We start from the raw sequence: 15,369 nt of genomic DNA, 5'->3' as shown, positions 1-15,369 counted from the left end.
AAAAAAAGCAGATATAAGACACATTTACATTACTTATATTACTTGTCTCAGTATAATGATGAAAATAATAATAATAATAATAATAATAATAATAATAATAATAATAATAATAATAATAATAATAATAATAATAATAAAAACGATAACCTACCTCGCATACACTGACACAACGATACCTGATCCCATTCACCTTTGCTAATGAACCACTTTCCCTTATTACAGGTAAGTGGCGTATCGGAGCGTGCAGGTGTGCTGAGGCGAGGTAAGGTAAGGAGAAAATAGACCACCTCCACCACCTCCACCACCACCGCCGCCTCTTCACTCCCTCACGCCAGCTGGTCAGAGGTCAGCCAATCACAGCCCAGGAAATTCCCATCCTTGCTTGTGATTGGCCGGGCGTGTGGAGGCGGCGGTGGGCGTGGCTGGTGGGTGGGTGACTGGCACAGATGTTGGTGGCGTGCAAAGGTGAGTGGATGAACCAGTCAGTCAGTCAGTCAGGCAGGCAGGCAGTAATTGATTCATTCAGTTGTCAGTCAGTCAGTCAGTCATGCTTATTGTAATTAATTAATTCACTTCTCATGCAGTCAGTTACTCATTCATCCAGTTAATCAGTCAGTCAGTCAGTTGGTCAGTCAATCAGTCAGTCAGTTAGTCAGTTAATCAGTCAGTCAGGCAGTCAGTTAGTCAGTCAGTCAGGCAGTCAGTTAGTCAGTCAGTCAGTCTTGCGGTCAGTCAGTCAGTTAGTTGGTTAGTCAGTCAGTCAGCTAGTTAGTCAGTCAGTCAATCAGTCAGGCAATCAGTCAGTCAATCATCAAGTCAGTCAGTCAGTCAGTCACTCAGTATGTTATTCAGTCAGTCAGTCAGTCAGTCAGTCAGTCAGTCAAACAATATTAATTTATTCACTCAGTTAGTCAGTCATTCAGTCAGTTGTGTATGTTGTTGTTGTTGTTTTTATTATTATTATCATCACCATCATCATCATCATCATCATCATCATCATCAACGTCTTGGTCGTCATTGTTGTTGTTGCTTTTGCTGTTGTTGTCGTCGTCGCAGTGAGGTCGGTGGAAAGATTTTGGGAGTTGGTCCAAACCTCTTCTTTACCGCTGACTTGTGAGGGGAAGACTCCTTTGTGTGTCAGGGAGGAGGAGGAGGAGGAGGAGGAGGAGGAGGAGGAGGAGGAGGAGGAGGAGGAGGAGGAGGAGGAGGAGGAGCAGCAGCAGCAGCGAAAAGAGGAGGGGATGAAGCTGGTGAAGTTGGAAAATGTTGAAGGTGGAAGAGAAAGAGGAGGAGGAGGAGGAGGAGGAGGAGGAGGAGGAGGAGGAAGGCGGTAAAAGGAAAGAAGGACAAGGGAAGGTTTTGATGGGAAATAAGCAACCCACAGTATTATTATTATTATTATTATTATTATTATTATTATTATTATTATTATTATTATTATTATTATTATTGTTGTTGTTGTTGTTGTTATTGTTACCGAGCGTGACCCAGGTGCGCCGAGGTCAAAGGTCAGCGGTCAGCAGTAAAAGAAAACGACGTCATAAAAAGGCCGGCTATTATTTTTTACTCCGGAAAAAAAAAAACGGGAACGTGGGAGCGAAAAAAAAATAATGGTACTAAGAATAAAAGTAAAAAGTGATAGGATTTGTAACCAGGTGTGAAATTGCTTGAGTTTTCTCTTTGAAGCTGAAGAAAAAGATATAGAAAAAGAGAAAATGGAAGCATAAAATGAACAAAAACGAGAGAGAGAGAGAGAGAGAGAGAGAGAGAGAGAGAGAGAGAGAGAGAGAGAGAGAGAGAGAGAGAGAGAGAGAGAGAGAGAGAGAGAGAGAGAGAGAGAGAGAGAGAGAGAGAGATGAAAGCAAAAACAAAAGCATAACCCCCGCACAGTGTTATAACGCCACACGGAATTTGTAATGACTTGCGAAATTGCGTGAGTTTCCCTTTGAAGATGAGCTGAAAAAAAAGACGAAAAGAGAAAACGGGGAAAAACTGCCGGCGCGCAATATTATGTACGACGCGAAATGAAAGGTTGTCAGCAGGTGCGAAATTGTGTGAGTTTCCCTTTGAAGACTTTGAAAATGAAAAAAAGTAAAAATAGGGAATTGTGTGAGTTTACCTTTGAATAGAATAAAAACAACGAGAAAAAATGAAAGCAAAAAAGGAAAATGAGTTCTCCCTTTGAAAAGTAATATGCTATGGAAAAATCAAACAAACATGGAAACATGGAAAGGCAGCCAACAGAAAGCCTATTGGCTCATTACAAGGTTGCCCGCTCTAGTGATTTTTAATGTGCTCGACAGTCATTTAGTGCCTGCAGGGCGGATAAAGGCATTTCGGTATTCAGTTTTCTCCTGACACGACAAAATATCTGTCTGTTCGATTTTTGAAGGAGTTGATGGTATTCGCACTCACTGCCTCTGAATGAAGATTGTTCCAGTGGCGGATGACTCGGTTTGAGAAACTCCTGTCAGTGTCTGTACTACACAGCCTCACAATAAGTAGACCATTATTTCTAGTTTTTGAGTTACTTTGCAGCTCAAAGAACTTGAAGTGGTTGACGTTACTGAACTTCTTCGGGAACTTGAAGGCCTGAATCATATCCAATCGTAGGCGTTTCTTTTCCAGAGGGAAGAGGTTGAGGCGCTTGAGTCGTTCTTCATAAGGTTGAGCCCTTAAAAAAAATACTTGATTTTACCCTTTAAGTATAATAAAAAAAATGAAAAAGAGAACACGAAAACCAGGAAAAAAATGATCACACACTTATGCGTTAATTTTTTTATATCAGTGCAAAATTACGCAAGTTAAAAAATATAAAAAGAAAAAGAACAAAACAGAATACAATCCAGAAATAAACAAGTAAAATCGTACAGTGTAATTATAATGCGTGACAGAGCTGGTAATCAGGCGTGTAATGGCGTGACCTTTTCCCTTTGAAGGTGTAATTAGAGGAAGATAACAAGAGAAAGCGAGGCAAAAAGATAATTAAAACTCGCATGTAAAATTTCTCATTAGGTGTGAAATTAACCAAAGACCAAATGAATTAAATGATGAAACACACACACACACACACACACACACACACACACACACACACACACACACACACACACACACACACACACACACACACACACACACACACACACACACACACACACACACACACACACACACACACACACACACACTCATTTACTAAAAGAGATGAAACTAATTAGAACCATATACGAGTGGAAAAAAATATGAAAAAGGAATAAAGAAAATATCAAGAGAAACAGAAACAGAAGACAGGAATATAAACAAAACAGGAATACAGGGACACAAACAAAAACAGAAATACAAACAATACAAAACAGGAATACAGGGACACAAACAAAAACAGAAATACAAACAATACAAAACAGGAATACAGGAATACAAACAGGAAAACAAATACAAACAATGCAAAACAGGAATACAGGAATACAAACAGGAAAACAGAAACACAAACAATACAAAACAGGAATACAGGAATACAAACAAGAAAACAGAAACACAAACAATACAAAACAGGAATACAGGAATACAAACAAGAAAACAGAAACACAAACAATACAAAACAGGAATACAGGAATACAAACAGGAAAACAGAAACACAAACAATACAAAACAGGAATACAGGAATACAAACAGGAAAACAGAAACACAAACAATACAAAACAGGAATACAGGAATACAAACAAGAAAACAGAAACACAAACAATACAAAACAGGAATACAAGAAAACAAACAAGAAAACAAATACAAACAATACAAAACAGGAATACAGGAATACAAACAGGAAAACAAACAAAAAATACAAAACAGGAATACAGGAATACAAACAGGAAAACAAACACAAACAATACAAAACAGGAATACAAGAAAACAAACAAGAAAACAAAAACAAACAATACAAAACAGGAATACAAGAAAACAAATACAAACAATACAAAACAGGAATACAGGAAAACAAACAGGAAAACAGAAATACAAAATACAAAACAGGAATACAAGAAAACAAACAGGAAAACAGAAGTACAAACAATACAAAACAGGAATACAGGAATACAAATAAGAAACAAACACAAAAACAGGAATGCAGAATATAAAAAAAACATCATAAAACAGAACTACAAAAATAAAAAAGAAGGAACCGAAAAAAAAACAGGAATAAGAATTAAAAAAAGCAATATCCTAAACCCCCTCAACGTTCTCGAAACAGAAAACAGAAAAAAAACAGGAATAGAGAATGAAAAAACACCATGAAACAGGAATATAAAAATACGCAAAAAAAAAAAACAGGAACACAAACAAGCAGAAATGCGGAGAAAATAACTATCTTAAACCCTCCCAACCTCCTTCTAAAGCACCGAATCCTCCTTCAGCTTCCCTTATAGAGGTTCGGAATGGCTTCGTCCTCGTTTTAGGGCGTTCAAGGCGTGCTGGGAAGGGAAGAGGAAGGGGAAGAGGCGGCCGATGTGCTTGAAGGGATGAACAGTGAGACGGGAAGGAAGGGGAGGGGAGAGACCTGCAGGTTGGGGTAAGATGGAAATAGATTTACATAGATAGTCAGACCACACAGACTCGGCGGTCCATAGTGAGTCGTTTGTCCTTCAGCCTAAGTGAAATTATACAAAATCAAATGCCACGAACACCGCATTTCTACTTTATTGAATTCAAGTTGAAGGACAAACCGGTCGAGCTTGTTTTTTAAAGGAGTCAGTCGTGTTGTACTGGACCACTGAAGGGGGGAGCTTATTCCATTCTCGTGCTACAACGTTAGTGAAGAATAATTTGGCGCTGCCTGAATTTATTTGGATTTGTCCATATTCGTAAAACCATTGACTGTTTTGAAACATTCGATCAGTTATCCTCTAAGGCAGGGTTTCTCAAGGGTGAACAGCTTAAGTCATATCAGAGCCTTTCGTCGTAAGGTTTGTTGCGCTAGGAAGAGATCATCTGTGTTGCCCTACGTTGCACACCTTCTAAATTTGCAGTGTCCTTGGCCTGGTGGGGAGACCAAAACTGCACCGCATATTCTAAATGAGGCCTGACTAAACTATTGTAAGTGGAAGTATTACATATTTATTCTTGAATGAGAAGTTTCTCCATGAAGTCCAGCATTCAGCTCGCTTTGTTTGCTGCGTCAATGCATTGCTGTCAGACTTCGAGGTTTGACGCGATTTTGACACCCACGTCCTTAACACACTGTATGCTTCCGAGTCTCACGCCGTTTGGTAATCGAACCTTCTTTTCCAATTTGAAGAACCTCGGGAGGAGAGATTGAGAGGGAGAGATGGAAGGAAAAAATAGGAATGGTGAGGGAGAGAGGGAGAAAGTGTGGGGGTGGAGAGAGAAATATTGAGAGGGAGAGATGGAATGAAAAATAGAGAGAGAGAGAGAGGAGGGAAAGAAAAAGTGTATGGGAGGAGAAAGGGAGATTAAGAGAGAGAGAGAGAGAGAGAGAGAGAGAGAGAGAGAGAGAGAGAGAGAGAGAGAGAGAGAGAGAGAGAGAGAGAGAGAGAGAGAGAGAGAGTGTGTGTGGGGGGGAGATAAACAGAAGATCGAGAGGGAGAGACAAGGAAAAAAGGGAAAAAAAGAGGAAGAGAAGGGGGAGAGACTGACAGGTAGAGATGGAAGGGAAATACATAACGGGAAACGGAGAGAGGGAGATAAAAAGTGAAAGGATGTGCTTATAGGAGAGAGGGAGAGAGTAAGGGAGAGGGAGAATAGCTAAGGGAGAGAGAGAGAATAGTTAAGGGAGAGAATATATTTGTAAGAGAGATGAACAGAATGAATATGGTGGAAGAATGGAATGAGAGAGAGAGAGAGAGAGAGAGAGAGAGAGAGAGAGAGAGAGAGAGAGAGAGAGAGAGAGAGAGAGAGAGAGAGAGAGAGAGAGAGAGAGAGAGAGAGAGAAAACCGGTGGGGAGGAAGAACTGTAAAGAAGGAAGGAAGGAAAGAAGGAAAAGAAAGAAGGAAACAAGGAAGACAAAGAAAAGCAATCAAGAGAGAGAGAGAGAGAGAGAGAGAGAGAGAGAGAGAGAGAGAGAGAGAGAGAGAGAGAGAGAGAGAGAGAGAGAGAGAGAGAGAGAGAGAGAGAGAGAGAGAGAGAGAGAGAGAATGTTCGCTTCTGAGGTTTCTCGCTAAACTCTATTTGGAAGACCTTGAGCGAACCTTCTTTCCTGCTTGAGTGTCTGTGCCTGTCTGTGTGAGGGAGGCGCAGAAGGAGGCAGGAGGAAGGGTCTATCTGTGCTCCTGTCAGTGGTGGTGGTGGTGGTGTTGAAAGGTGATCAAGGTCCTTTGTGCACTCGTTGGATAAGTCCGCTGTGGTGGTGATGAACAAGGTGATGAATTGGTGGTGATGAACTGATTGGTGGTGAGGATTCGGTGTTGGTGTTGTTGGTGTTGTTGATGTCAATATTGTGAAAGTGATGAAATGGTGAAGGTTTTGAGTTTGTTATTAGCTGTGGTTGTGGTGGTGATGTTGTGATCGTGGTGAAATGGTGATGATGTTTTGTGGTGGTGATGATGATGGTGTTAACATTGCGGTGATGAGAAAGTGGTAAGGATTCGCTGTTTGTGGTTGTGGTGGTGGTGTTGAGTTGGTGATGAGAAAGTGGTGATCATCCGGTGTTTGTGCTCGTTTTGGTGGTGATTGTGGTGGTGATGGTGGTGTTGAGAAATGGAGGTGTTGATGGTGATGATGATTGTACTTGATGTTGATGAAGAGTATAGAGACAGTTTCCTTTGGTGTTGATGCTGGTGGTGGTGGTGGTGGTGATATGTGGTGTTGATGTGTTTGTGAAAGAAAAAAACACCCCAAGAATAAGGTGTTTGTTGTGGTGATATCAGCGTGACGTTTGTGTGTTTGTTTGTTTGTGTATTTCACCATTGATAAAGATAAAGTCGTTGATAGTGATGGTGATATTGTGGTGTTTGTAGAGGTGTTGGTGATGAAGATGGTGATGATAGTGACGATGGTGTGTTGATAAAGAGGGCAAAAGAGCGTGTGTTTTTAGTGGTGTTGATGGTGATGGTGTTGATGTTCCGGTAATGGTGATGATGATAGTGGTGTTGTGGTGATGATAGATTGCAAAGATAGTGTGGTTTGATGGTGATGATGATGATGGTGATGATGGTGGTGGTGTGGTGTTGAAGGGGAAAAAAAGACGAGTAACACTTTGCTTCTGGTGTTGATATGATTGTGGTGAAAAGGTGTTGAAAGTGTTGTTCAAATTGTTGTTGTTGTTGTTGTTGTTGTTGTTGTGGTGGTGGTGGTGAACAGACATCATGGAAGAATCGGTGAGTATTTTGCGTGTGTGTGTGTGTGTGTGTGTGTGTGTGTGTGTGTGTGTGTGTGTGTGTGTGTGTGTGTGTGTGTGTTTAGTTTGGAAAGACAGTGTTACCAAATGGAAAAAAAACAACAACTAGAAGGCGTGAAATACAAGGGAATTAAATAGAGGAGGAAAGAGAGTCAGAAAGGGAAGGAAAAAGAGGAGAGTAGAAGGGGGAGGAGAAGGAAGGGGAAGAGGAAAAAGAGGAGTAATAATAGGAAGAGGAGTAGCTTGTATAAATAAAGGTAGAAGGAAGGAAAAGAGGAGGAAGGAATTAGAAGGAAAGAGAAGGAATAGAAGGAAGAAAAAGAGAAGAAGGAAAACAGTAGGAAAGAGAAGGAATAGAAGGAAGAGGAAGAGGATGAAGAAAACAAAGGGAAAGAGAAAGAATAGAACGGAGATGAAGAGGAAAACAAGGAAAGGAAAGGAATAGAAAGAAGAAGAGGAAAACAGAAGGAATAGAAGGAAGGAAAAGAGGAAAAGGAAAACAGAAGGAATAGAAGGAAGAAAAAGAGGAAAAGGAAAACAGAAGGAATAGAAGGAAGAAAAAGAGGAAAAGGAAAACAGAAGGAATAGAAGGAAGGAAAAGAGGAAAAGGAAAACAGAAGGAATAGGAATAGGAGGACAAAGAGTAGGAGGAGGAAAACAGAAGGGCGAGAGCGAGAGCAGGCGTGAGAGGGGATGGAAATATCGCCTCCAAGCAGGAAATTAAGCAGAGATCATTTCCCCGGCTTGAGCGAGTTGCCGTGTGCCCCCTTCACACCTGACGTTCGCGCCGTAATGAATGCAAATGAACTCACCTGCTGCCTACCTGAGAGAGAGAGAGAGAGAGAGAGAGAGAGAGAGAGAGAGAGAGAGAGAGAGAGAGAGAGAGAGAGAGAGAGAGAGAGAGGTTGTATCATATGTCTTGACTTGCTAAATCCCCCTCTTCATCATCACCTCCTCCTCCTCCTCCTCCTCCTCTTTCACCTCCTCCTCCTTCTCTTCTTTTCTTTCTCATTACTTTATCCTCCTCCTCCTCCTCCTCCTCCTTTTTATTTACCATCAAGCTTGTATCATATAGGAAGCAGATGCAACTCAACTATGCTATGATATGTTAATGAAATAATAAATGAATAAATAAATGATAAAATAGAATAGTTCGCCCTGCCGCGCCGGGTAAATTTTAGACGCGTTGGCCCTCTCGCTCACCCGCCCGGAGAAAAAGAAAACGGGAACTCAAGTAAGCGTGGTTGCTCGTGTTCTGGTTGACTGGTTGACTGGCTGGCTCCGAGTTCGAATTTTATTACTATTTACCTTTTACTACGTTTCCCCGACTCGAAGATTAACCAAAGCGATCTGAAACGTGAAGATGAAAAGTTTGCTTCCGAAAATAACCTGGAAATGGACGTGAAGGTAAAGAAAAATGGTACCGTCCCGAAATCTAGACAGGCCAGGGGATTTTCGTGGCCCAGGATGAACAAGGAAGTTTGGAACGTTAAGATGAAAAGTTTGCTTCAGAAAATAACGTGGAGATAGACGTGAAAAGTATAGGAAAAATGGTACCGTCCCGATATCCAGACAGACCAAGGGATTTTCGTGGCCCAGGATGAACAAGGAAGTTAGGAACGTGAAGATTAAAACGTTTGCTTCAGAAAATAACCTGGAAATAGATGTGACGGTAAAGAAAAGTGGTAGCCTACTGTCCCCAAATCTAGACAGGCCAAGGGATTTTCGTGGCCCAGGATGAACAAGGAAGTTAGGAACGTGAAGATTGAAACGTTTGCTTCAGAAAATAACCTGGAAATAGATGTGACGGTAAAGAAAAGTGATAGCCTACTGTCCCCAAATCTAGACAGGCCAAGGGATTTTCGTGGCCCAGGATGAACAAGGAAGTTAGGAACGTGAAGATTGAAACGTTTGCTTCAGAAAATAACCTGGAAATAGATGTGAAGGTAAAGAAAAGTGGTAGCCTACTGTCCCCAAATCTAGACTGGTCAAGGGATTTTCGTGGCCCAGGATGAACAAAGAAGTTAAAACATTGACTATAAATGAAAGGAAAGGAAAGGAAAAGGAATGATATGAAACCCAGGAGGAACAAGACGCCTCTCCACCCAAATGCAATGATAAACCCAGAGTGAATTTGACCATAAGGCAGAAATTAAGGAGGAAGAAGTCTGATATGGAATGCAAGCTTAACAAATGGACAAGAACATAATAAAAAGGAAAGTGTGGAAAATTGAAAGAAGGATAAAAATAAAGGAGAAATTTGTGAAGTCGTAAGAAGCGTTAGAAATAAAGAGTGAAAAGGATTAGAAAAGGAAGTAGAAGGATTTGAAAAGATGGTTGGATGTGGAAGCTTGCAAGGAGAATGAAAAATAAATGACGGAAAATATGAAGAGTTGCAAAAAGAATAAGAAAATAATCAAAAGATGGAAAATGTAAAAAAGAGAAATTGCAAGGATAAGGATGAGAATGAGATAGAAGATAAAGATAAAGAAGAGAATGAGAAAGAAAAACATTGGACGTTGTCAGAAGGATTTGAGGGAAGATGCAAATATGAAAACTTGTAAGAATTATGAGACAAGAGGTGGAGCTAGGAGAACTTGTAAGAAGGAAATGAAATAAAATAAAGTGGAAATACGATAACATGTAAAATGGATGAAAAAAAATAACGAGAGGAGGGGAAATGTGAATACTGAAAGAGAAGACGATGCATATTTTAAGAGGAAAAGGAAAAGAAGAGAAAGGAGAAAATCGTCACCCAGGTAAAGAAAACCAAGATAGGAAAACAAACTGAGAAGAACACGGCGCATACTGTAATAGAAAAAGATAAAAAAATAAAAAAACTCAGGAGAATAACGGGGCATACCTTAAGGAAAAATGTTAAAGAGAGCAAATAGAACAAGAATACAATACCCCGATAGATAGATTTACAACAACGATCACCACATGTACCCACGAACCCAAGAACAATAACCGACACAACGACGCAGGAGCCACGATGATCCGCGCGAGTCTGGACAATCCCCGGCGGTCGTGTGTTGATCGCTGAGCTGCGGATGAACGCGACTCGCTGGACACACGGAAGGGAGGTCGCCACGTGCCCGCCCCGGGAAGATGATGTCCTTAATGGCGCTGCTTTGGTCGAGGAACAGCTTGACAACCATTTCAATTTTTTTTTTTTTACAACAAAGGAGACAGTTCAAGGGCACGAAGTAAATAGCAACATAACGAAATAAAATACGAAAACAATAAGTGAGACATTAAATAAGGCAAGTAAGAAGGAAAGGAATAAGCAAATAAGCAAACCAACAAACAAACGGATTTAGAAACATAGAAGAAAACTAAATAGAGGATAAGATTGAGTAATAAATAACGAAACAAACATAATGCCACGTCTCTCTCTCTCTCTCTCTCTCTCTCGTTTTGTGACTCGTTTAAGACAAGAAATTAATGCATGGCCGTGTGTGTGTGTGTGTGTGTGTGTGTGTGTGTGTGTGTGTGTGTGTGTGTGTGTGTGTGTGTTGTTGTTGTTCTTCTTCTTCTTCTTTCGCAATTCTTCTTTTTTTTGCGTCTTCTTAATCACCTTCGTTTTCTTTTCTTTTTCTTTTTTTTCTTCGTCTTTTTTGTTTTTCTTTATCTTTATTTTTGCGTCTTCTTCCTCCTCCTCATCTTTTTTTTTCTTTTTTTTCTTTCTCTTTGCTTCTCTTTTTTTCTTGTTTTCGTTTTTGTTTTTTTTACTCGCGTTCTTTTTCTTCATTTTCTTTTCTCTTGCTTATCTTTATTTTTGTTTTTTCATCTTTCTTTCGTTTATTTTCTTCTATTTATCTTCCTCCTTTTCTTCCTTATTATCCTTCTTCTCATCTTTCTCTTCCTTTCCTTCCCATCCTTCTCCTCTTCTTCTTTATCTTCCTCTTCATTTCCATATTTCTCCTCTTCCTCTTTCTCTTCCTTCCCATCCTTCTCCTCTTCTTCTTTATCCTCCTCTTCATTTCCATATTTCTCCTCTTCCTCTTTCTCTTCCTTCCCATTCTCCTCCTATTTATTTTCTTATTTCTTTCCATATTTTTCCTCTTCCTCTTTCTCTATCTCTTCCTTCCCATCTTTCTCCTCTTCTTCTTTATCTTCCTAATCCTTTCCATATTTCTCCTCTTCCTCTTTTTCTTCCTCTTCCCTCCCACTCTTCTCCTTTTCCTTCCCATCCTTCTCCTATTCCTCTTTTTCTTCCTCTTCCTTTCCACTCTTCTTCTCTTCCTCTTCCTCCTCTTCCTTGTCATCCTGTCTCTAGTGTCAAGGTGAGGGAGTCCAGGGATTCTCTCTCTCTCTCTCTCTCTCTCTCTCTCTCTCTCTCTCTCTCCCCTTACCTGTTCAGCATCTTCCTCTTCCTCCTCCTCCTCTTCCTCCTGCTCTTCCTCCTCCTCTTCTTCTTTTTCTTCCGTTTGGCGTCATTGAATCTAACCACATGACTTTTGGTGCAAGAAGAGGATAAGAATGAAGAGGAGGAGGAGGAGGAGGAGGAGGAGATGAGCCTCACCTCCACCTTTTCTTCACGTGTTAAAAAAAAAAAAAAAATCTTCAGGTAACAATTGTCTAGTTTTCTCTCTCTCTCTCTCTCTCTCTCTCTCTCTCTCTCTCTCTCTCTCTCTCACACACACACACACACACACACACACACACACACACACACACACACAGGGGTCAGCATACACTAATGTTATGTGATGTATGTCTGTGTGTGTGTGTGTGTGTGCGTGTGTGTGTGTGTGAGTGAAGTACTATACGTATTTCATTCATTATTCAATTCCTTGGTTATTAATAAGAGAGAGAGAGAGAGAGAGAGAGAGAGAGAGAGAGAGAGAGAGAGAGAGAGAGAGAGAGAGAGAGAGAGAGAGAGAGAGAGAGAGAGAGAGAGAGAGAGAGAGAGATAATGAAGGGAGAGGAGGAGAGAAGAAAGAATGGAAGCCTTGTAGGTCTTCCACGTGCTGTCTTGAGAGGGGAGAAGATAGACGAAGAGAGAGAGAGAGAGAGAGAGAGAACCTTGGAGAAAATATCATGTTTTAAGGGGAAAAAAATCAATCCTTGCAAGTCGACATTAATTGATTTATGTTTCTCTCTCTCTCTCTCTCTTCTTTTTCTGTTATTTCCTTCTCCCTGTTTTCTTCCTTCCTTTATCTCTTTATTTCTTTATCTATCTGTCTATCTATATCCATCTATCTATATTTTATGATCTATCTATCTATAGACAGATACATAAATATTTATGCTATACATTCTTTCTTTTTTCCCTTTCTTTCTTTCTTTCTTTCTTTCTTTCTTTCTTTCTGTTTTTCTTGCTTTCTTTCTCTCTCCCTTTTTTTTGTTCTCTGCACGGAAAATTTTGATATTCTGTATTCTTGTAACCTAAATGTGTGTGTGTGTGTGTGTGTGTCTGCAATGTTAAGTAGAGTTCAAGCAAAATAAGTTAGAAGGTTGTTTGCTGAGAGAGAGAGAGAGAGAGAGAGAGAGAGAGAGAGAGAGAGAGAGAGAGAGAGAGAGAGAGAGAGAGAGAGAGAGAGAGAGAGAGAGAGAGAGAGAGAGACGAAAGGGAAAAAAAGGACGGAAGAAAGGGAGAGGAAGAACAAAAAAAAAGTAGAATGAAAAGAAGAACAGTTATACACGCAGCTCCTACAACAACAACAACAACAACAACAACAACAACAACAACAACAACAACAACAACAAGTACAACATCAACAACAACAAAAACAACAACTGCAACAACAACAACAACAACAAGTACAACAACAACAACAACAACAAGTACAACATCAACAACAACAAAAACAACAACAACAACAACAACAACAACAACAACAACCTCACCACCATACTCAAACAGGCTTACGTTATTTACTTAGCGAAAGGGGATATTCAACTTTGAAGGTTCCTCTCTCCCTCCACCCCTTTCTTTTCCTCTCCCTCTTCCTCCTCTTCCTCCTCCCCTTCTACTTCCTCTTCCTCATTTTTCTTTGTTTTCCTCATGCTCCTCACTCGTTATTTTTTCTTCTGTTTTTCTTTTCTTCATCATTATCATCATTTTCTTCTTCTTCTCATTCTTCTTCTTCTTCTATTTCTATTCCTTCGTTTTCCTTCTACACATTCATCTTTATATTCATTCTTTTTTTCTTCTTTTCCTCCTCCTCCTCCTTCTCCTCCTCCTCCATCTTCTCCTCATCCTTCTTCTTCTTAATTCTTTTCTTCTCCCAAACCGCTTCCTTCGTCTTCCCTTCTCTTTCTTTCTTCTATCTCCTTCCCTTCTTCCTTTGTCTTCTTCTCCCTTCGTGTTCTCTTTCTTCTCTTCCTTTCCTCTATCTCCTTCCCTTCCTCCTTTGTCTTCTCCCATACCGTTTCCTTCGTCTTCCCTTTCTTCTCTTCCTTTCTTCTATCTCCTTCCCTTCCTCCTTTGTCTTCTTTCACACCTTTCTTACTCCTTTATTTGTCTCCTCTTCTGCATCCTCTTTGGCTTCTCTTCCTTATCTCTCTATCTCCTCACTCTCCTCCACTTCCTTCTCCCTGGTCTGTTTTCTCCCTCACTCCCTTGCACTTTTTTCTCTACCTGTATCGATCTTGTAATTAGCGACAGGTGTGAGCGAAGGTGTGTTACAGGTATTTACAAGCTTTCTAGACTTTTTTTTTCATTTTTTTCATTTCCTTTTTTATTTTCATTCTTTTTTCTTTCTTTTTTTTCTTTTCCTATTTTTTTTTAAGTTTGCCTCGTTCATTTTTTTCTTTTTCATTTTTTTATCTTTCTTTTTTTTTTTTGTTCGGTTCGTATTACGCAACGTGTGGCTATACCTTCTCTCTCTCTCTCTCTCTCTCTCTCTCTCTCTCTCTCTCTCTCGCACGTATAGAGTTTGCATATTACAGTTTTCACCCCTTCCTTCTGTCTTAGCCAAAAGGAGGGAGAGAGGGAGGAAGAGAAGGGGGAAGGGAGGGAGGGAGGGAGGGAGAAAAGGAACGGAGGAAGGAGATAAGGAGGAAAGGAATGGGGAAGAGAGACGAAGGAAAGGAAAGAAGAATAGGAGGAAATAAGGAAAGGAAGGGGAAAGGGAGATAGGAAGGAAAAAAATTGATATGGAGGAAGGGAGAAGGGAGGAGAGAAAGAAGAAAGAAGACAGGATAGAGAGAAAGGGAGGAAAGAGAAGGGGGAAAGGAAGGAAAGAAAAAGGGGGAAAGAGAGGAAGGAAGGAAGAATAGAAAGGAAGGGAGAGAGAATATAGAGGAAGGAAGGAAAGAGAAAGGAGGTAGAAAGAAAGGGAGGGAGGGAAAAAGAGAGAAAATTGATCAGAGAGAGAGAGAGAGAGAGAGAGAGAGAGAGAGAGAGAATTTCCCGTGGTAGGTTGAATGTCGCGGGGAGTAAATTGAGACACTGAACAAAATAAAAGTAAAAAAAAAAATCGTGATAATCTCCATCTTGCGAATCAGGTGTCGGAGAGAGAGAGAGAGAGAGAGAGAGAGAGAGAGAGAGAGAGAGAGAGAGAGAGAGATAGGTATGACCGCAGGCTGCATAATAGGAAGACCAGCGAATGAACAGGAAAAGGATAGCAAAAAAAATATATAAGGCATTTAGAGGTTCATTAAATATATATTCGTGTGTCTTTCTTTATTATTATTATTATTATTATTATTATTATTATTATTATTATTATTATTATTATTATTATTATTATTATTATTATTACTACTACTACTACTACTACTACTACTACTACTACTACTACTACTACTACTACTACTACTACTACTACTACTACTACTACTACTACTACTACTACTACTACTACTACTACTACTACTACTACTACTACTACTACTGCTACTACATTCATATATTTCTTCAGAGTGTAAAAGTTCAATATTCTTTTCATATATCTTTCCTTCGCCTTCTGTTTTCTCTTGTTATTCATATTTTCTTTTCCTTTCGTCTGCCTTTAACTTTTCTTAATTCAAACACACCTCTGATGAACAAACACGTAGGAGGCCTAAT

The 15,369-nt window shown here is 40.0% G+C and overlaps 1 protein-coding gene and 1 long non-coding RNA gene across 4 annotated transcripts in view; one reads left to right on the top strand and one right to left on the bottom strand.

Moving 5' to 3' along the window:
• LOC126983203 (leucine-rich repeat serine/threonine-protein kinase 1-like) overlaps nt 1-15,369 on the top strand; it is a 111,212-nt gene that overhangs the window by 34,593 nt on the left and 61,250 nt on the right. Inside the window, exon 1 of one of the 3 annotated variants that reach the window (XM_050835782.1) lies at nt 7,303-7,329. The exons of the other annotated variants lie outside the window; for them this stretch is intronic. Within the exon in view, the coding sequence (XP_050691739.1) occupies nt 7,318-7,329 (12 nt within the window). The 5' untranslated portion in view covers nt 7,303-7,317. Of the gene's footprint in view, nt 1-7,302; nt 7,330-15,369 lie in introns of those variants that run through there. 3 annotated transcript variants of the gene reach the window in all.
• On the bottom strand, nt 7,346-9,299 carry LOC126983209 (uncharacterized). The gene is made up of 2 exons (XR_007735621.1): nt 9,141-9,299; nt 7,346-9,003 (listed from the first exon to the last, which is right to left on the bottom strand). It is a non-coding gene; the product is annotated as an uncharacterized LOC126983209 (long non-coding RNA).

This window comes from Eriocheir sinensis, chromosome 53 (genome assembly GCF_024679095.1).
Source record: "Eriocheir sinensis breed Jianghai 21 chromosome 53, ASM2467909v1, whole genome shotgun sequence".
Classification (NCBI taxonomy): domain Eukaryota; kingdom Metazoa; phylum Arthropoda; class Malacostraca; order Decapoda; family Varunidae; genus Eriocheir; species Eriocheir sinensis.
The sequence above is the reverse complement of the archived record's forward strand: the minus strand, read 5'-3'. Positions and strand labels throughout refer to the sequence as shown.